The sequence below is a fragment of the Chionomys nivalis genome, chromosome 9 (genome assembly GCF_950005125.1).
Source record: "Chionomys nivalis chromosome 9, mChiNiv1.1, whole genome shotgun sequence".
In the NCBI taxonomy this organism is placed as follows: domain Eukaryota; kingdom Metazoa; phylum Chordata; class Mammalia; order Rodentia; family Cricetidae; genus Chionomys; species Chionomys nivalis.
Window position 1 is genome coordinate 13,667,955 of NC_080094.1, and position 21,099 is coordinate 13,689,053.

The 21,099-nt window shown below is 48.0% G+C and overlaps 2 protein-coding genes across 6 annotated transcripts; both read right to left on the reverse strand.

Moving 5' to 3' along the window:
- Positions 1-275: 275 nt before the first annotated feature.
- Zswim1 (zinc finger SWIM-type containing 1) lies at positions 276-20,883 on the reverse strand. Of its 5 annotated transcripts, XM_057780559.1 has the most exons (3): positions 4,058-4,298; positions 3,344-3,427; positions 276-2,808 (listed from the first exon to the last, which is right to left on the reverse strand). In XM_057780559.1, exon 3 carries the CDS (start codon positions 2,664-2,666, stop codon positions 1,296-1,298), a length of 1,371 nt encoding a protein of 456 aa, XP_057636542.1. In that variant the 5' UTR covers positions 2,667-2,808; positions 3,344-3,427; positions 4,058-4,298; the 3' UTR covers positions 276-1,295. The 5 variants fall into 5 exon arrangements, with proteins under 5 accessions (XP_057636542.1, XP_057636544.1, XP_057636541.1 ...); XM_057780561.1 differs by lacking the exons at positions 3,344-3,427; positions 4,058-4,298 and adding an exon at positions 20,759-20,883; XM_057780558.1 differs by lacking the exon at positions 3,344-3,427.
- On the reverse strand, positions 5,162-21,074 carry Zswim3 (zinc finger SWIM-type containing 3). The gene is made up of 2 exons (XM_057780557.1): positions 20,759-21,074; positions 5,162-7,523 (listed from the first exon to the last, which is right to left on the reverse strand). Exons 1-2 carry the CDS (start codon positions 20,911-20,913, stop codon positions 5,594-5,596), a joined length of 2,085 nt encoding a protein of 694 aa, XP_057636540.1. The 5' UTR covers positions 20,914-21,074; the 3' UTR covers positions 5,162-5,593.
- Positions 21,075-21,099: the final 25 nt, after the last annotated feature.

Genomic DNA, 21,099 nt, shown 5'->3' on the forward strand with positions numbered 1-21,099 from the left:
GTCCCAGCTTCCTGAAGACAGGTGGGGCTGTAGACAAATGATGGAAACGTGGCTGAGCAAACCCTATGACTCCAGCTTAGCGAAGCCATTCCTCTTTAATATGACCCACCCTGTGAGGACGCCCACGTTACAGATAAATGGGGGCTTAGAGAGCGCCTGCTGGGAATCTCACAGCTAGCAAAGCAGAACCAGACCTAAAAAGGTAAAAAGAACAGAAGCAACACCTGCACACAGCCCCGCCCCGTGTACTCAGCCCCGCCCTGCCAGTTCTCCTTTCACCCCCTCACAGACCATGTATAAAGCAGACCACAGGACAAGTGTGGGGATACAACATTCACTTTATTGATCCCAGGGTGGGCCAGGAAAAACTGGGAAGCCTGGCTGACTCACTGCAGCAGCCTCTTCCTTTGTGGGAAGACTCCAGAGCTGGCATCAGGTGAGCCATCTCATGACCGGGGCAGTAGTGACCAACACTGAGTCTTCAACCTCATCATCCCCCATCTCTCTCAAGGAATCAATCCCTTGTTTACAGAAATTTCTTGAGCTATATTTTACCTTGTGAAAAAGTTGTCAAATCTGAAGCCAGAATGTAGAACAAAGCCCACATTCGACCATCAAAGCCCACAAATGTTTACTACTGACCCCTTAACAGAAAACATTTTCTTTCTTCTTTTTCTTTGTTTTTTTGTTTGTTTTGTTGTTTGAGACAAGGTTTCTCTTTGTAGTTTTGGAGCCTGTCCTAGAACTTGCTCTGCAGACCAAGCTGGCCTCGAACTCACGGAGATCCGTCTGCCTCTGCCTCCTGCGTGCTGGGATTAAAGGCGTGTGCCACCACCGTCCAGCCAGAAAACATTTTCTGACACCTGTTTGCCACATTCTAGATAGAAGACTGGAGTATAACGAGGACTTCCGGAGGAAGCATAGCTGTGTGCAGAGGGGAGGGTCTGAAGGCACACATGTACACGAACACTTCAGGGCCACAACGTGACCAAAAGTCAGGCCTGGTGATACAGGCCTGGAATCCCGCTCACTCAAGAGGCTCATAAGTTCAAAGCCAGCCTATCCACAGAGTGAGTTCACGACTAGGCTGGGCAACCTCGTGAAGCATCTCAAAATAAGAGGCAGTGGTCAGCACTTGGGAGACAGAGGATCAGGAGGAGTTCAAGACCAGTCTCAGCTATATCCTGAGCTCCAGGCCAGCCTAGGCGACCTAGTGAGGACAGAGCAGTGGTGGTGTCTGCCTCACACACGTGCTGCTCTCGGTTCAGTGTCCAGGACTGGGTATGTCTGTGCGATCAGAGCTGTACCTGCTCGTAAGGGCCAATCCAGCTGTCGGCGAGTTCTCGAAGGGTGCTGTAGCGACGCTCGAATTCCTCCTGGCTACAGTGCTGCAAGAGCCGGCCTACCTCTTCCGTGAGGAGAGTCACGGCCAGGTGTTTATCCAGGGCGGCGCTCCACTTGCTTCCCAGGATGCTGTCTAGACTGGTGGCACAGCCTGAGGTCCACGGAGCCTGCAGCATGTCAGGCTGGAGCACCTGGTGGCGGGCACTGAGCATGGCTAGGATGTGGCGGCAGGGCAGGTGGAAGGCTTGGTTAAAGTAGCAGCTGCAGCTGGCTGGGGACTGGAGCTGCACGTTGTGCGTATCCTCCAGAATCTGTATGTTCACTTTTTCCGAGCCAGAGCCAATGAGGTGCATGGATTTCTGGACCACGGCAAGCTCCCCTAGGCAGAGCTGGGCGGCTGGCCCTGTGCAGATGGCATTGAGGGAGTGCTGGATACGGGCTTCCACCAACTGCTCTGTGCTGGGGCTTTCAGGGCTCGTGTCTGCAGGAGCGGGGTTGTCCTCGGCAGTCACGGTCAGGCTGAGGCTTGCATTGTCTGAAGGGTTCTGCTGCATGTATCGGAACACAGAGGCCATGCCTTGTTTCTCAAATGGGGTAGTACCAAAAAACTGACTGAGGATGTGGGCTGTGACCTCCAGGCTCTGGAAGTATCGGCTGCTCTGGGCTCGGCTTCTCCAGCGGTGGGCCAGCCAGATACGGTCATTGAGCAGCCAGTGTGAGTGGAGCTCGGGCAGCCTGGTGGAGGGAATGCAGTCGCTCAGGAGTGTGTACAGCTTCCTCAGGTTGCCTGCTGTGGCCGAGCACATCGTGCTCTGCAGGGAGGAGAGAAGCACACTCTGTAGCGGCTGCTCGAGGGAGAGCTGATAGAATTTACCCTGGAGGAACTTACAGATGTGGAAGGCTGAGAGCAAGACCTCAGCGGTGGGGAACTCCATGGTCAGGGAGGGCAGCAGGAGGAAGTGGGGATCCACCAGGATGGTGCAGACTTGTTCCCAGGCTGGGTTAAACTTTTTGAACACCTGGAACATCTGGGCCAGGCCTTTGGCATCTTCATTGGTAGGGATAGCAAAGTACACCACTCGGGCAAGAGGACCCTCAAGCTGTACCCGCGGTCCATCTACCAGGAAGGTGTATAACACCTTGCCTCTTGGGTTATAGGTCCGGTGTATAAATAAGACCTCGGGGAAATGAGCAAAGAGGTCTTGCATGAAGGAGCTTTGGTAGCTGAAGGCATCTAGCTGAGGAGTCTTGCTAACCTGGTGCAGCAGTGTGGGTGGGCTCGAGTCCTCAATAAGATGTCCGTCCATCATTGTCAGGGCCATGGAGGAGCAGGGAGGGATCTAAGGCCCACGCTAGGATGCTTCCTCTGCAAGACTGCCGTCAGGAAAACATTACATTTCTCAAGTGCCACGGAATTTGATGCCTGAAGTTAGACTGCGGTTTTAGATTCTGTTCCAGATGGACCTATGGAAAGGGAGAGACACTTAAAACAGCGAGGACCTGGCACTTAGATTATTTACATGGACGGACAATAGTTCAATATCTATCAAACATTTATTGTGTATCTTCTAGGGGCAGATACACAACTAGCTCGTGAAGGTACAACTGGATAATGGTTATAAAACCACAAAAATGAGAAACAGGTCAGAGAGTATGCTGGGGTTGGCAGGACACATTAGCTAAAGTGGGAAGGCCTCTTTAGGGGAGGTTACCCTGGATATAAGATGTAAATAACAAGCCAGCCATAGAAACATAAGGTTCTTAGGGACCCAAATAGGCACAAAGCCAGGTGTAATGGTGCACACTTGTGATCCAAGCTACCTAAAAGGTGGAGGCAGAAGGATCACCAGGCCAAAGTCTGCTGGACCAGTGTAAGACCAGGGCAGGCACTTAGGAAAGAGAGAACCTGTCTCAAAACACAAAACCCTAACAACACATACACACACACATACACCAAAACCCAAACCTAACCCAAAGGACTGGGTGTGGTAACACACACCTGTAATCCCAGAGAGGTGGAGGCAGCCAGATCACCTCAAGGACATCATGAACTATGAGGTCTTGGTCTTAGGAACTCTCAGGGCTGGCGGATATAGCAGATTGACAGTACAGGGGATAGAAAAAACAGGGCCTTTATTATTTTTCTACACAAGGACACTCCTGTGTAGGTCTGGCTTGCTCCCACCCCACAGCAATCCTCTCGCTTAAGCTTTCTAAGAGCTGGGATTCAGGTCTGTATCGCCACATACGCTTCTTTTTAAAAATACCATTCTGGGTATTTGTATAGCCTTTATGTTCACAAATTCTTGTAAATTCGTACAAACTGTTTCTTTTGGTCCTGATATATACCAGAGAAAAAAAATCGCTCAAAATTTTTTGTGAAATATTGGGCTAGTCAGTGACCCTCTCTGAAACTGAATTCCTGTCGCTGTAAACCGGGGCTAACAGTTGTGTGTAGCGTCTCCTGTTTTTCTATGTATATCCCGGTTGGCTGCAATGCTTTATGCAAATGTTTCCTGTTTGGCTCCATTTACTGTCCCCATTCCGCAGATGAAAGTCTCAGTCAGGGTCAAAGCAGATGAGAGACTGAGGTTCAAAGACGTAGGCCCACCATTAAGAGAACTGGAAGCTGGAGTCTTTGGCTCCAGATCCTGATGTATCCTATAGGGTCCGAAAATGTGGACCGGGGAGGGAAGGCGGCCTCTGACCTCACCTGAGCCCGGGTGTGGGACGCGGAAGGCTGAGGTTCGCTTTCAAGCTCAGCGGAGCCGAAATCCACCTCTCACTGGTGGGAGCTGTATGCCCTGAACGCTGCAACCCGGCTCCACACCGCCCCTGCAGAGACCGAGACCGCTCACCCACCGGCAGTCGGCAGACACGGCAGCCATTTCTCCCACTGGGCCCGCCTCCGACTGACTGACGTTCAGGATCGCCAATCACCATGCCAGTTTCTCAATGACTCAGGCCAAAGGCTTAAGGAGCTCGCTGTCGAACTTGGGAGCTACGGACCAATCCTGGACTGGCAGCTCCGGGGCAGGCGCTGTTGCTAGGGTTACGGGGGCTCGGCCGGAGGTAACCAATGAGAACCTGCGAAAGGATGCTCGAGCTGGGAACCCGTGGCCCGAGGGCGGAGCCTCCCTTCGGTCAAACAGGGCTGGGAAGTTTGCACCTTTCGAAGACCATAAAGGAAAATAAAGAACAGTGTTTTATAAGGGAACCTTTTGTTTGTTGGGTACGGAGCTGTGAAGTTTGGAAGGGACAGACGGGAAAGGTGCAAAGGTCGTACTTCGTCCTCTGCCTTGTGGAGAAACTGAGGCCTGTAATTCCAGCTATTCAGGGGCTGAGGTAGAAGGATAGTTTGAAGCTAGCATAAGCAATCTAGTAAGACCGAGTCTTAAAACAAAAAACTGGGTGTAGTGGTACATTTAATCCCACTGCTTGGCAGGCAGAAGCCAGCCTGGTCTACATATTAGGTTCCAGGCTAGGCCTCTCTCAAAAATAAAATAAATTAGGAATTTGCCCATAGCGTTCCAAAAATGGCTCGCAGTAAAATCTAGGATTTGGGTCTCCTCCCTCCCAGTCCTCTTGTCCCTTTACTGAATAGAATGAACAAGGCACCTAAAGTCAATGCTACAGGCTTAGTTGGTAGGAAGAGGGCGAAGTATTTACTACACTACTAGCTGATCCTACACTACTATAGCACCAGGTTCTATTCAGCACCACAGCCCGTTAGAAATACTCAAGTTTCCTTTAAAATGACGTTTGAGGCCAGCCTGGGCTACATGAGACCCATGTGTCTCAAAAACCACAAAAGTGAAACAAAAACAAAAACAACTTTATTAACGTGACTAAAAATACATAACAGGTATTTCCTAAAGAGCAGCGACAGTCAAGGGTCATCCCCCTCCCCTCCGTCCCTGAAAACAAAGCTGCTTTCCAGGTTCACTTTGTTTTCTTCTCCTGGGCAAGGGCTCATCTCTGTTAGGTCAATGCAATTTGACCTCTGGGGCTGGGGAAGAAGAGGTGTGACCTTTCAGTGTGGAATAACTTTGGTCAAAGGTAGGGCTGAAAGGGGCAGCAGGCTCAGGGGACTGTCACAGTGGGGTCCCTATCCCCCCCACACTTTTAAGATCTTCTTAGCCCTTACCTCGGAAGACATTGGTTAAAATACTGACCCACAGTGTGACCCGCCCACTTCGAACTCTCGAACTTCCAAGGTTTGGACACGCAGTGCACTAGTACAAACGCTTCAGTCATGAACCATGGCTTCAGCGAGAGGAAGGCTGTCCCCTTCCTCTAGCTTCCCCCAGAGGAAAGGGAGGCACCCCACATCTTTGAAATCAACTGGCTGCTGACTGGACTCAGGTAGCTGGTAGGGGTCAGCCCAGATGTCCACAATCTTGCGCAGGGTGGAACAGCGCTCCTCCAGCTCTGGCCCCTCAGTCTGCATCAGCAGGTTTGCCAGCTCCCTGCTTAGGTCCTGAATCATGTGGTTCTGACCTTGCTTTTCAGGCTGATCTGTGTTTGGTATTATTCCACGGTCTTGAAGCTCCCCATTGGGTCCAAGGAGGTGCTGGTACTTCTTCTGCCACCGGCAGCACACCATGGCTTCCCCTACTGGCTGCTGGCTGGTATGCAACAGAGCCAAGATGTGCCGACAGGGCAGATGGTAACACCGCTGAAAGGAGCAGCTGCAGCTGCAGCCGTCTTTGCTCACCTGGTGTGAGTCTTCCAGGAGCTTCACAGCGACCGAGGAGCCAACCTCGTCCACCAGGTGGGTAGAGTTCCGCACCACCTCCCACTCGTTGTGGCAGAGCTTGTAGGCTAGCTCAGAGCCACTCTGCTGCAAAATGTCCAGCATGCCACCCTTGCAGGGCTGATCCTGGGGTGGTGGCGACTGGGACTGCTCTGAGTCTGGCTTTGTCTCGTCCACAGGGAGCCTGGAGACATCCCCTCCACAAATTCGAAAAGACTTCTTGGGCCTTGGTGGTGTGCTTGGGAGCGGAGTTCTTTTTAACTTGGGGGAATTTGTGGGCAAGCTCTTCAGGCCCTTGGTGTTAAAGAAGTCTATGTAATCCACAAAGTGAAGGATGCAGTCCAGTAGGGACCGCTGCTCCCGGAAGAGGCTGGACACCTTGCTGGTGACTATGTCTAGGCTGTCCATGTAGGTGTTACATGCATGCAGGCCCTTCCTCACATGCATGTACCACAGCAGTTCACAGGAGAACCAATGGGCCTGGAGGAACCTGAAGAGTTCCTCATCCAGCAGGGCCTGCGTCATCTGACAGAGCTTTTTCAGGCTTGCGTCAGAAGAGACAAACACAGCCTCCCGAAGAGCTTCCTTCATGAGCCTTTTAAAGGATGCATTTGCAGCGCTCTGATGCAACTTCTTCTCGAGGAGCCGGGTCGTATGATAAATAGAAAGGAGGATGCGGGCCGCGGGGAAGATCTCCTGAAGAATAGCTCGGTGAGGGAATGAAGGATCCACAAAGACCACCTTGACCTTGGGCCAATCAGAGTTGAATTCTGTAAAGATATTGAGCATCTTGGCCACAGAGGGGGCTGTCTCAGCCTTGAGCACAGCAAAATGTACTACTCGACTCTCTCGCTCCTTGTTCTCCACCAAGAAAGCATACAGAATATGGCCCTGGCTATTCTCCACCCGGTGCAACAAGAGATTCTCTGGGAATCGGGTGAACAAGTCACTCATCTTGCTGCTCTGGAAGCTGAGGCGGTCCAGGTCTTGGCTGGTGCCCACGCTGAAGGAGGCCATCGAGCCCTCGTCTACCGTAAGAAAGTTTTTCATCACTTTTGCTATCTTGGCCAGGTCAGAAGGACTGATGGCCCCCTGCTCTGGATCTGAGGGCAGCTGTGTCTTATCTAGGCAGAAAGACGGTGGTTCTACTGGGAGTTTCTCTGCTGCATCAAGGTCTTTCTTGATGCTGAGCTGCACCGGCTGGAGTTTATGCAGATACACTGCCTTCTGGAGTTTGCTAGCAGGGGCTCCTCCAACAGCATAAGAATCAACATGTATGTGTTGGGTATTCAATTCACTGATAAACAGTCTATCTAGGCTTTCGTTGTACTGCAGGAGCAAGTACGCTGGGCACCTGTCCACCTTCCGTGTTCTCTTCCTGTTTGACTGCGTCCGAATACAGACAAATTTCACCTGCACATATCTAGGGAAGGCAGAGGCGACAATGAGAAAGGTGCTGGCTGCCACTCTCTTAAAAGACCGTGTAGCCATTCATACTGACCAATATACTCCCTAGACCACAAGGTAGTGTAGAATGTAAGCAAGAAAAATTTATAGTAACTCTCTAGCCCCAACATTTGCAGCTCCCTCCCTCAAGACTATATTATAACACCCCTCACTTTCCTCCACACAGTTCTAAGGCCAATTTATTTGTTGGTGGTTTTTTCAGCTTGGGGACTGGCATGGAACTTATGATATAGTCCAGGCTGGCCTTGAACTTGCTGCAACCTTCCTATGAGCTGTGGTTACAGAGGTGAGCTCTTTACTCTGCCTGGCTTAAAGGGTCGATATTTTTCTCCATTCTGTCTGCTATCATTGTGGCTGCCAACAATCCAATCTGAGATGGGATGTAAGGAAAAGCTGACATAGCAACAGAGTGCCTAGTTAGTTTCTCCTCATTTAAATGACCCCCAGGCCTGTATGTAATCCTAGCAACTGGGAGGCTATGGCAGGAAGGCTGGAAGCTCCAGAGCAGCCTGGGTTATGTGGCAAGGCCTTGTCTTAAAGTTCTTTTTATTCATTTGGGACACTCTGCCTTCTCTTCCTCGACAGCAACATTCTGAGGCCTATTGCCTGTTCACTGAGCTCTCCAGAGTCCCCAGGAAGAGCATGTGCCACGGCTTATCTGCAGAAGAGAAAAATTCTGGCTGTTTCTATAAAGAGGAAGATTCATACCCTGAGTTGTTTATATTTTGGTCTGTGATGGAGGCTGAACCATCTAAGAGTCTCATCCCTGCAGCCTTAGCACTCTGGGTGGCAGTGGATGATTCCCAGGGGTGGTTATCAAATTACTTGCTCTTTTCATTCCACTCCTAGGTTCAAGGTCCAATAAAATCCTCCCTTCTCTCCTCAGCCTTTATGACCCCAAGCTGCATTAATTAATCCTGAATCTGAATTTACTACATTCAGCTAAAAGGTCTTACAGAGCTCTAGGTATCAATACCACTGGAGGCGAGAGGGGGCACACTGGAGGTCGAGTGAAGTTGAGTCCTTTGAGTCCTGGCTGTCACTAGGAATCTGTTTAATTGGGCAAATCACTTCACCTCTGTGGATACAGTCTGCCCATTATAAAGTGAGACAACCTCATTAGGGTTATCATAAAGACTAAATGAACCACAGAGAAAACTTTAGCCCAGAGCCTGCCTTGCTTTTGTTTATGTTAGGGCTAAAGATAGCTGCTTATATAGTTCCCATGCCGGGGGACACTTAGTGGGGACGTCTCCAAGTGCCAGGGTTAAATCATTCCTCAGTGTATTCCTAGCTCCTAACACAATGGCGCGCCTCAGCAGATGATACTAGCGATATCACAGGCGAATGAATCACGGGTGGGAGGGGTCACACCCCTGCCTCCTCAGGGAGTGGCCCAGCTGAAAAACCAAGGGAGGGGGGAAAATCTCAGCCTCGAGCACGACAAGGCACAGCCTGGGTGCCGTCTATACTTTTCCAAACACTCCTATCCAGCTGGTCCAGTCTGCCCACCCTGTAGGGCAAGTTTAGGAAAACAGGACGTGGCAGTCTTATGACAGCAGGGTGGAGGGGCCTGGGGCTGAGAATGTCAGTGTCTGTGGTGAGCACAGTGCAGCGGTGGCGCCATCTCTGGTTTTGGTCGGGAAGGGCTTGGAGCAGTCCCGAAGAATGGCAAGGCCAGCAAGTGAGCACCACTGGCCTTAATCCTCTACCTTCACCTTGTTTGTGTCTTTTATTTTTTTTAAGGTTTATTTATTTATTATATATACAACATTCTGCCTCCATGTATGCCTGCAGGCCAGAAGAGGGTGACAGATCTCATTACAGATGGTTGTGAGCCACCATATGGTTGCTGGGAATTGAACTCAGGACCTCTGGAAAAGCAGCCAGTGCTCTTATCCTCTGAGCAATCTCTCTAGCCCCCTTGTTTGTGTTTTAGAATGACAAACTGCTCACGACTTCTGGTGTTCACTAGGAAGTGTCTTCTGGCAACGGCTTGTGCTTGTACCCTTCTCTGAAGGACCATTCTACCCTTCATCTCATCATTTGGGGTACATGGAGCCATACTCTTCTACAAAGCTGGCCCCACCACCTGCTACTCAGCATCTTAGCCTAACTCTAGCTATCAGATTACATTTACTTGCCATGAACTTAGTGATGGTTTGAGGGAGCCACTGTCAACCACAAAGCTCGTTTTACTATTCCTGGCTCTATTAGCATCTGCAGCCAGCCAGGGTGGAGTCCTGGGCATTCTCTTAATTCTTCCTTCTTCTTCAGCTTCCCTCTTTTCCTTGCTTCTACTTTTTGGGGGTAGGGTGGTGGGGAACATGGTCTCACCTGATGGTCATCTTCCTGCACTACATACCAAGTGTTGGGATTTTAGGTACCATCCTGCCCAGTACCATCCTCCCTCCCCCCCCTCTCCCCCCCTCCCCTGCCATGCTAGGGATCAAACCCAGGGCCATGCACAGCCAGGCAGGTATTCTGCTATTGACCTTACCCCAGCCTGTACCCACCATGTGAACAAGTCTCTGCCATGCTTTCCTGCCATCACTACACGCACTGCAGATGATGTGCCCGGCAGCACTGGGCCCTAGTGTCTCACTTCACACTAGCCAGAGTTCTACTGTCATCTCCACTTTACAGAGGGAAACAGGCATACAAATTGAGAATCTAGGATTTCCTCTTCCAGCTGACACCGGCACATCTGAGGACTGAGCCAGGTTTGCGTGTCTATTGTCTACTTAACCATTATTTTGCCCATTTTCTTAGGTTCAACAATCCCCGTATAGATAGATCTCTAAACAGGGCAAGATGGCAACAAGTAAAGGTGTCCAGAGACCTGAGTTTGATCCCACCAAAAGGTGGAGAGAACCAACTTTGCAAAGCTGTCCTCTGATCTATACACATGCATGCCCTACCCTCCACACCAACCTGTGAGTACACCAATACCTAAAGTCTAATTCAGTGAAGCTGGGTATGGAAGCTCATGCCTGTGAACCCAGGCCTTGGGAAACACTAGCCTGGGCTATATAAGGAATTCTGGGCTAGTCTGGACTAGAAAGCAATACCTAGTTTTCAAAAAACAAAACAACTGTCTTGGGCTGTAGCTCAGCGGTAGAATCCTTACCCCATTTGCATAAAACCCCAGGTTTCCCCAGTACAGTTCTGAACAAGAAACAAAAATGATTTGTGCTTAATATACATATTTCCCTTTTCACTAATCACCAAATACACTGTAGTGACTACCGACACAGTATTTGGTATTATAAGTAATCTAGAAATCAGAGTATGAGGGGTGTAAGGCGTGTGTACATACTATGCCATGTTATATAAGAGGCTTGAGTATCCACTGATTTTGATGTGTGGGGGACATCCTGGAAACCACCCCCCGACACTGAGGAACAACCACAGAAGTATCTAACCCCAAAGTGTTGCTTGTCAACTCTACATCCCCTTGTCTTCCTGACAAAGAGCCAGTTTTATCCAGAATGCTGCTCCTCCCCAACACAACTACGTGCTTAGAATAGCTATTGCTATCCTAAGCCAATTAAGGTAATCTTGTGAGAACTGGGCATGAACACTTGCCCTATTATGGAGAAGAGCCACGACAGAACATCAAGGAAGCTTTTTTTCTGGATGTAACTGCATTTGTGTCACGTGGGGAGCTGTCCTGCATATGACAGGCGTGAGGATGCAGAAAAAGATGCAAGAAGGCTGGCCACTCTGAGCTACGCGTTAGCAACTCATAAACCACCTTAAGTTAGAGCTGTTAGCTAATTGAGGACAAAAGGATCCTATAAGCTGAATTAGTAGCACGTGACTCATTTTCCAACACTCAGGAGACTGAGGCAGGAGGATTGTCAAGGCTAGTTTGGGCTATGTGGCACAAAAAACAAAGAAACAATCTAACCTCCCTCCCTTGACACACACAGAACACAAAATCAAAAAAAAAAAAAAATCTGAACAGAAGTTTACCTTAAAAACTGAGACTATAGCCAGGTATGGTGGTGCACACCTTGAATCCCAACACTCAGGAGGCAGAAGCAGGTGGATCTCAGTGAGTTTGAGGCTAGCCTGGTCTACAAAGCGAGTTCCAGGATAGCCAGGGATACATAGGAACCTGGAATAAGTAATGTCGGACGCTGTCTGGAAATGGCAGTTACTGAACTGAACAGCAAAGGAGAGGGCATCAGAGTTTATCAAGGACTCTGAAGAATATTACATTCAACCTGAGGGGCTGGGAGGGCTTAGTCTGTAAAGTTCATTAAAAACAGTCACAGACTTTCTCACTTGATAGGGTGTTAAAAAAATAGAAGCTGGGTGGTGGTGGCACACACCTTTAATCCCAGCACTTGGGAGGCAGAGGCAGGCGAATCTCTGTGAGTTTGAGGCCAGCCTGGTCTACAGAGCTAGTTCCAGGATAGCCAGGGATACACAGAGAAACCCTGTCTCAAAAAATCAGAACAAACAAACAAAAAGAAATAAAATAAAAACTAAAGTTTTGATATATCTGTGATATTGTGAAATATGTATTTAGTCTTTGTCCTGCTTCCTGAACATGCCCTGAACTGCTCTGACTTTTCAAAATGAGAACTGTCTTTACTAAGCCAATGAGCTACTCACTGGAAACATCGGGGCAGAAATTATTACAGGCCAACGTGTTCTCGATCTCACTGGCAACAAAACCCAGCTCTCCTGCAGGGCATGGCGGCAGTGCTTGTAATCCCAGTCCTCAAGAGGCAGAGTGAAGAGGCCCCCTAGATTCAAATTCAGCTTGTTTTACACATGAAGCTCCAGACTAGCCACACATTGAGACCCAATCTCAAAAGCAAAACCAAACAAAACTCAACAAAGACAAAACAGCCTTATATACTCTAAAAAGAATGTTAATAAATAATAACCAGTTAAGGAAAAGTTCAAAGTATTTCCTCCTTTACAAACTGCTTCTATGGCCTGCAAGAAGATTTTTTACAAAGTTGGGTTTGAAGAACTCTTTATTTATCTTTTGAGATAGGAATTTTACTGTGGAGCCCTAGGCTGGCCTTGAACTCGCAGAGATCTACCGTTGGGATCCCTAGAACCACCACACCTGGCTGAAGCTCCATTCTTAACTTCTTGGTCACAATAAACCCTTTAAGAATTTTCTAATTAGAGAGTCAGTGAGTTCAGGGTGTAAGACACTGACTGAGTTTGATCCCTGGAACCCACATGGTGGAAGGAGAGAAATATACCCCGAAAGTTGTCCTCTGACCTTCACATAAATAGAATTAAATTTTTTTAAAAGTAATTTTCTAATTTTTTTTCCTTTTTCCGAGACAGGGTTTCTCTGTAGCTTTGGAGCCTGTCCTGAAACTAGCTCTTGTAGACCAGGCTGGCCTTGAACTCACAGAGATCCGCCTGCCTCTGCCTCCCGAGTGCTGGGATTAAAAATGTGTGCCACCATCACCCAGCTAATTTTCTAATTATACTCATGTGCGCACGCACACACACTTATTTGAGAAAGAATTTCAGTATGTAACCCAGGCTGGACTCCAATTTATAACAATCATCTGTCCTTGACCTCTTGGGTACTGAGATTAAAGGTATGTGTCACCATGTCAAGTTTTGATTTTATATTTCTAGTTATTATAAAATAGTGGGTTGCATTATGCCATTTTCATACATATGTATCATATTTATTTATTTATTTGGGTTTTTTTTTTTTGAGATAGGGTTTATCTGTGAAACAGTCCTGGCTATCTATCCTGAAACTTGCTCTGTAAACTAGGCTGGCCTCGAACTCACAGAGATCTATCTGCCTGCCTCTACCTGGGATTAAAAGTGTGTGCAACTACCACCTAGCTTGATTTTACTTATGTATGCACTTACTAGTGTTTTTGAGGCTGTGTCTTACACTGTAGCCCAGGCTAGCCTCCTAAGCGCTGGACGTGGGTGTACACTCTGCACCTGGTTTAGGTGGGACTGGAGACTGAACACAGAGCTTTGTGCAGGCTAGGCAAGCATTCTATCAGTTGAGCTACATTCCCAGGCTGCCCTCTGCCCTTTCATAAGGGTCTCACCCTCATTGCTGTCTTCCGCAGTGCTGAGGATTTAACCCAGCCCCTTATGATGTCAGGCAAGTGTTCTAAAACTTACAGTTCATAAACGATAGCAACCCTTTTTCTTTTTTTTCTGTGGTGCGGATACTAAACCCAGCGCCTTGCACATGGAAGTATTTTCTTCTTCCCAGGGTTGGGATCGACCCCAAGACCATGCATTGTCAGGCAGGTAAGCACTTTACCTCTCAGCTATATTACCTAGTCCACCTCCTCACTTCCTTTTGTAAGATTTACACCTGAACTAGGAAGATGGCTTCGCAGTTAAGAGCACGCAGGTTCAGTTCTCAGCGCCCACACGGCAGCTCACAGCTGTAACTAGTTGCAGGGATCTAACATTCTCTTCAGTCTCAGTGGGCACGGCCTGCATGTGGTACACAGAAATACACCCAGGCAAACACTCATACACACAAAATAAAATTAAAAAAAAATAATTTGGGGGGGGTGTTGAGAGAGGGTTTCTCTGTAGCCTTGGCTATCCTGAAACTTGCTCTATAGACCAGGCTGCCTCAAACTCACAAGAGACCCTCATGCCTCCGCCTCCTGAGTGCTGGGATCAACAGTGTATATACCACTATCACCTGGACTTAAAAACAATATTTATTTTTATCTTTAGTTATATGACTGTCTCTGTCTATTGTATGTACATGCACCTAGGTGCAGTGTCCCCAGAGTCCCTCAGAGGACACCGGATTCCCCTGGAGTTGGAGATACAGGCAGTTGCGAACAACCTGACAGGGTGCTGAAAACCGAATTTGAGTTCTCCTGCAAGGGCAGCAATGCTCTTAGCTGTTGAACTACCTCTCAAGCCCCACCTCCTCATTTTATTCTCTTTTTTATTAAAAGATTTATTTATTTATTACGTATACAGTATCTTGTCTGCATGTATGCCTGAAGGCCAGAAGAGGGCACTAGAGTTCATTACAGATGGTTGTGAGCCATCATGATTACTGGGAATTGAACTCAGGATCTCTGGAAGAGCAGCCAGCGCTCTTAACGGTTGAGCCATCTCTCCAGTCCAACCTCCTCATTTTATAAGGGATAAAACTTTGCTGTGGAGGTCAAGAGCAAAGGCTAGCTAACTCCACAGTTCTCAGCCTTTAACCTGTATGGTCAGCTTTTCCTGATCTTGAGTTGCTAACTCTCTGTATGTACACCTGCCATTGCCATCCATATAACATCTACACTACCATTTTAAAATACAAATTTGAAATTACTTCTTTTATGTGTACGAGTGTTTTGTTTCCATGTATGTCTGTGCACCATGGGCATGTCTGGTGCCTATGGAGGCGAGAAAAGGGCATTAGATGCCCTAGAACTAGAATTATAGGCAGTTGATAGCCACACATGGGTGCTGAAAATCAAACCCAGGTCCTCTTGAAGAGCAGCAAGTGCTCTTAGCCAATGAGCCATTTTCTAGCCCCCAAATAATTTTCTTTTTTTAAACTTTATTTAATTTTATATCTGAGTGTTCTGCATGTGCACCTGCGTGCCAGAAGAGGGCATCAGATCCTGTGGTAGACAGTTGTGAGTCACCATGTGGTTGCTGGGAGTTGAACTCAGGACCTCTGGAAGAGCAGCCAGTGCTCTTAACTGCTGAGCCATCTCTCCAGCCCCCAAATAATTTTCTTTAAATCAGCTTGCTGCTTTTACTCTGTTTAGTAAGTTCATGTGACTACATTTGTATAAGTATTTATTATTAAAATCATCTCCCTACTAAGTGTATATACTTGGCTGTGGAAACACCTGTTAAATTATTCCTAAAAACATTTTCTACCACCCACCCTCCAATTCCTCCAACATAGACAGAGAGCTCTACATGGAGCCGGTTTGTACATTCAATAGTGTCTGGTGTGGTGGCACAGGCCTTTAATCCCAGCACTTGGGAGGCAGAGGCAGTCGGATCTCTCTAAGTTCCAGGGCTACACACAAAGAGACCCTGCCTCAAAAACAAAGAGCAGTCAACATCTAGTGGAGTCAGGCATGGTGTGGGAAGAGGCAGGAGGAACCTGCTTCCAAACAAACAAGCAGACAGACAAACTATTCTAGCCAGTGGACTCACAGTACTTGGAGACAGGTAAAAGTGGGAAGGCTGCCCCTTCTTTCTTTTCTTTTTTTGAGACAGGGTTTCTCTGTAGCTTTGGAGCCTGTCCTGGAACTCCCTTTGTAGACCAGGCTGGCCTCGAACTCATAGAGATCCGCCTGCCTCTGCCTCCCGAGTGCTGGGATTAAAGGCGTGCGCCACCACCGCCCGGCTAAGGCTGCCCCTTCTGAATGGAGATGGAGGAGGAGCGGATGGGCAGGCGGTAGAAAGGAAAACAGGAGGGGATGGGAGAAGTGGGAAAAAAAAGTATCACTGCACGTTCAAGGTCAGGCTGGCTTAAGGGTGAGATCCTGCCTCAAAAATCAAACAAAAACTTAACCAGCAGCCCATCTGTCTCTGCTGAGGCTGAAGGTCAATGGAGCTCATGAGTCCTACATTCCTCTACAGTGCATTCATCTCTGCTGAGGATGAAGGTCAGTGGAGCTCATGAATTCAGCATTCGTCTAAGGCTGTCTTCAGGGGCACAGCCTACGGCGTGCTCATCTTTGTACCCTACATTATTGCCTGGCTGAGGCTAAATACAAATTTGTTGATGGAATGAGTGATGTGACATTAGAAGGTCTCTACAGACAACAGTTAAGACACCACAAGGTGGCCAAAGTGAGGTCCGGCTTACCGCTCACACTTTCTTAACTGTGTGCAACCCTTCCCCTTCTCCCTGCGCCGTCTTGCTCCCACCTTTTCTTCTTCCGGGTCATTCTTACTGCAGTCCTCACACCTGCCCTCCCCTTTGACATCTTCTCAACCATGTCCAATTCAGGCAGTCTGGTCCTCAAAGAGCAGAGCAGACTGGGAGGTTGGGACAGGAGGGTGTGTACACATGTGTGCATGCACATGAACATGCATGTGTTTGGAGGCTGGAGGTCAACATTGGCTTTCTTCCTCTAATGTTCTCCGCCTTATCCTGACTGGTCTGCAGCCACTTAATACGTAAACCAGGCTGTCTCAAACTTCCAGAGATTTGCCTGCCTCTGCCTCTGGAGTGCTGAGATTAAAGGTATGGGCCATGATGCCCCACCTTTCTGAGACAGTGTCTCTCACTGATTCAGCGAGGTGAGCTAGCCAGAGAATCCTAGTGTTACAAAAAAACACAGCAGTGCCCATTTACTGACTGCACCACTTCCCTAGACCTGATCTATGTTGTTTTAAACCGTAAAACTTGGAGTTGGAGCAATGGCTCAGCAGTTAAGAATAATTGCTGCTCTTCCAGAGGACTTGACTGCAGTTCCCTGTATACACATTGGGTAGTTCTCAATTCATTGTAACTATAACTCAAGAGGATCCAGTGTCCTTTTCTGGCCTCTACACATACACACAAATACAAATAAAATGAGTCTTAAATTAAGATTAAGAGCCGAGCTAGGTGGTAGTGGCTCATGCTTTTAACCCCAGCACTCAGAGGCAGAAGCAGGTGGCTCTCTGTGAGTTGGAGGACAGCCTGGTCTACAGAGTAAGCTCCAGAACAGTCAGGGATATACAGAGAAACCCTGTCGAAAAATGGAAACCAAACCAAACCAAAATTTAAGATTAAAATAAATCCTGCTGGGCAGAAATGGCACACACCGTTAATCTCAGAACTCGGGAGGCCATCCTGGTCTACAGAGTTCAAGGGCAGCCAGGGCTACACAGACAAACCTTGTCTTGATCCCCCCCTACCAAAAAAAAAAAAAAAAGAGAGAGATTAAAATAAACCCTTAATGTTGTTTTTCAAACTAAGTCTATTGTTCTATCTTATCAATAAAGACTCAGGAGCCAGATGTTGGGGTGAAAACCTGCTGGCTCAGAGGCAGAGAAAGCATCCAGCTGCCTCCTCTTCCATTGTTGTCCCAGAAAGGAAGCTTTCTCCTGTGCCTTCTGAAAGAAAACACCTTCTACTTCCTGTGCATCTCTCTCAATCCTCCTGACTCCCTCTTACTCTCTATGGTTTTTCCTGTCAATTGGTTGCTTGCTTTGCCCCTTTACCTATGGTTGATTTTATTTAATCCTGTTTACAAGAAAGCTCTTGGATAAAAGTGTGTTAGGGCTGAGCCACACCACAACTAGAAACAGATTTTTCCAGTTATTTACTGTAAATAATTGAAAAAATCCCGGGGTTCACAGTGTGATCAAATATCCTGCAACACCCTGAACTCATAAATTTTTTTGAGCAGCAAATAGAAAACTGAATTGCTGCAGCACCCATTTCCCTAAATCACGTTTGAAACTTGATAAGTCGATTTTAGGGAGGGTGGTTGAGACAGGGTTTTTCTCTGTGTAGCTTTGGAGCCTGTCCTGGTAGTGGCTCTGTAGATAAAGCTGGCCTCGAACTCACAGAGATCCACCTACCTCTGTCTGGGATTAAAGTCCTGGATTAAAGGTGTGCGCCACCACCGTCTGGCTTCATAAATCATTTTTACTCAACCATACTGGATAGTACTGCATCCTGCCATTCTGGATGCTGGAATGATCTGCCTGCAGGGGACTTTAGCAAGGGACCACCACACAGCATGGAATCCTGACATCTCAGCTGTAGAAAGCTCTTGCTGACAGATTGCAACTGACCTCACCTTCTGCCCAAGCCAGCAGTCCAGTTTCTCCAACATGACTTCTTTGCAAACCTATGTCTTTACTCCTATTGGAACTTCTCATCAAACTCCTCTCTGCTACTCAGTCAGCAATCCTAGTCTTGGCCTCTATTAATTCACACATTCATTTTAGCGAGAAGCCTTGCCTGCTTTGCCAGCATTTGTTTCTTCTTTCCTTGTAACTCTCTCTGTCTCTCTCTGGGAAAAGGGGAGACAAGGGTCTCTCTATGCAGCTCTGGCTGTTCTGGAACTCACAGAGATCCATCTGCTTCTACCTCCTCAGTGCTGGGATTAAAGGCGTGTGCCATCATGCCTGCTTTTTCTGTGCATAACTCTTTTATTTTTATTTATTTTGATTTTTAGAGAAAGGTTTCACCCTGTAGTTCAGGCTGGTTTGGAGTTCTCTATGTATTGTAGGCTGGCTCATACAATCCTTCTGCTTCATCCTCTTGAGTGCTGGGATTATAGGCAAGAGCTGCCACACCTACCTTCTGAATATCTTTTGAGGGCATTTACCACAGAGTCATGGTTTCCAGATCCCACAATATGCAGCTGCTCAAGTATCCTATATAACATAGGATATAGGGTTTGCATATAACCTCCCATATACTTTAAGTCATCTCCAGATTATAATATCTAACGTGATGGAAATCCTATGTAAATAGTTTTATTGCATTGGGTAGGGAATACTGACAAGGGGAAATGTCCCAGGCAGACATGGTGGTCCATGTCCATAATCCCAGCACTTTGGAGTCTGAGCCTGGAGAATTGCCATGAGTTTGAGGTTACCCAAGCTACATAGAGAGGGCTTGTGTCCAAAACTGAAACAAAACAAAAAAAAGTATATTTGTTTGTTAGAGTTTTCTTTAGTTTTTGAGATAGGGTCTTACTATGTAGTCCTTGGTGCCCTGGAACTCAACACTTAGAGCAGCCTGGCCTTGTACTCACAGACAGAGGCTCTGCCTGCCTCTGCCTCCCAAGTGCTGGGACCTAAAGGCACTCACAACCGCACCACATTTATGTATTTAATGTGTGTGTGTGTGCCTGAGTGTAAGTATGTGCACCATGTGCTTTCAGGAGTCCTGGAAGGTCAGAAGAGGGTACGGCAGGTCCTAGAGCTGGAGTTAAAGGCACTAGGAATCTGTCCTATGGGTGCCAGGGACCGAACCTGAGTCCTCTGCAAGAGCAGTCAGTCTACTAATCTCGGAGCGGTCATTCTAGCCCCATTTGTTTAAGCCCATCTCGTCTTTAGCTCCTTAGTGGCACCTACTCATCTTTGTGTGTAGTTAGGAATGGCCATGAACTTCAGGAGAAGCCAGTACACCATCAGGTTCCTTAGACCGGGAAGCGGTGTCCAAATAGTTCAATCCTGCCCTCAAATTTGAGTGTTCTTTGACTCTGAGTCGGCCTCTATGTTGTAATTAATACTTGAATTGACTTTCAAATTTATTTCACAGCAAATTCTGGCACCCACAGCCTTCATTTCCACAAAGGAGTCATTAGCTGAGCTGATTAGTTGGGGTCTGCTTCTCATTTCATCCTGAAATTTTTTTTAATATTTATTTATTTATTTATTTATTTATTATGTATACAATATTATGTCTGTGTGTATGCCTGCAGGCCAGACCTCCTTACAGATGGTTGTGAGCCATCATGTGGTTGCTGGGAATTGAACTCAGGACCTTTGGAAGAGCAGGCAATGCTCTTAACCTCTGAGCCATTTCTCCAGCCCTCATCCTGAGTTTTTAAAGGACGGATTTGCCTCAAACTCATGATCCTCCTGCCTGCACTGGGGTTATATACATGCACGTTACCATTCTTTTTCTCGAAGTAAAACTAAGAGCTACATTTATGGGAGGTGTTTCACTTGAGTCCTAACGGCATTGGAGTTTTCAACAGCTTTTCACCCATAAGACCAAATGAGTTGACACACACCCCTGCAGAGTAAAGCAGGCATAAAAGGGAGGGAGAGGCGGCCCTGGGTCAGAAAGGTGTTTGGAAACGGTTGCATCAGGAGCTCAAGAGTCATTTACAAAATGAATCAACGAAAGGACGAACCAACCAACGGAGGAGCACAGTACTGCTTTGTAAAGGGGAGACTAATGGAGGACATTACCAAGGCGTTTGGGAGCCATTCCCCAACAAGCTTTGAGCTTGAGACAGATGCTCTCAATAAACAAACGGACAAATAAAACAAACAAAAAAACCCGACAAAGTGCAAGTTACTGCGAATTCCAAAAACCCTTCTGAATGAAGGAGCGGGAGCAAGCGCACCTGGGGTCCCAGGGCCACGCCGACGAGGTTTCCCTCGCTTTTCAGCGGGCGTGCGGCAGCTGTCCTGCCGAGTGGCCCCAGGCAGCGTGGCCCCGTGCACGACCTCCTCCTCCAGGAAGCCCTCCTCCCCACCCTCCTGCCCCACCCTTACAGGATATCCTCGCGGAAGGAGGTGCCGTGGTTGAGGTTGTGGAAGCGGACGGAGACGCAGTCCCTCACAATGAAGGAGCATCTGGTCTCCTTTTTGTAGGCGCTGAAACACTCCTTGAAGTCCTCGTAGGTCTTGAAGCAGCTGCCTAGCTCCATGGCCCGGGACTGGCCCGCACCAAAGCCCAGAATCACGCCAGCGGTCAGAGGTCACCGGGAACCGGCCGGCATGGACCCAGGTGGGGACCCGACTGGGTGGCCTCTGGGGAGCTCGGGAGGAGCCGGAGAGGAGACCGGTTACAGCAACCTGGGGCGACTTTGCTGTGTGTCAGAAGGGAAATGACA

Bases quoted from the DNA above. Each gene is read 5' to 3' on its own strand.
- Zswim1 (XM_057780561.1), bottom strand. From the start codon at position 2,666: ATGGCCCTGACAATGATGGACGGACATCTTATTGAGGACTCGAGCCCA.
- Zswim3 (XM_057780557.1), bottom strand. From the start codon at position 20,913: ATGGAGCTAGGCAGCTGCTTCAAGACCTACGAGGACTTCAAGGAGTGT. The intron at 7,524-20,758 runs GTAAGGGTGGGG...TGCCTTCCCTAG, and splicing joins TCCTTCCGCGAGGATATCCT to ATATGTGCAGGTGAAATTTG.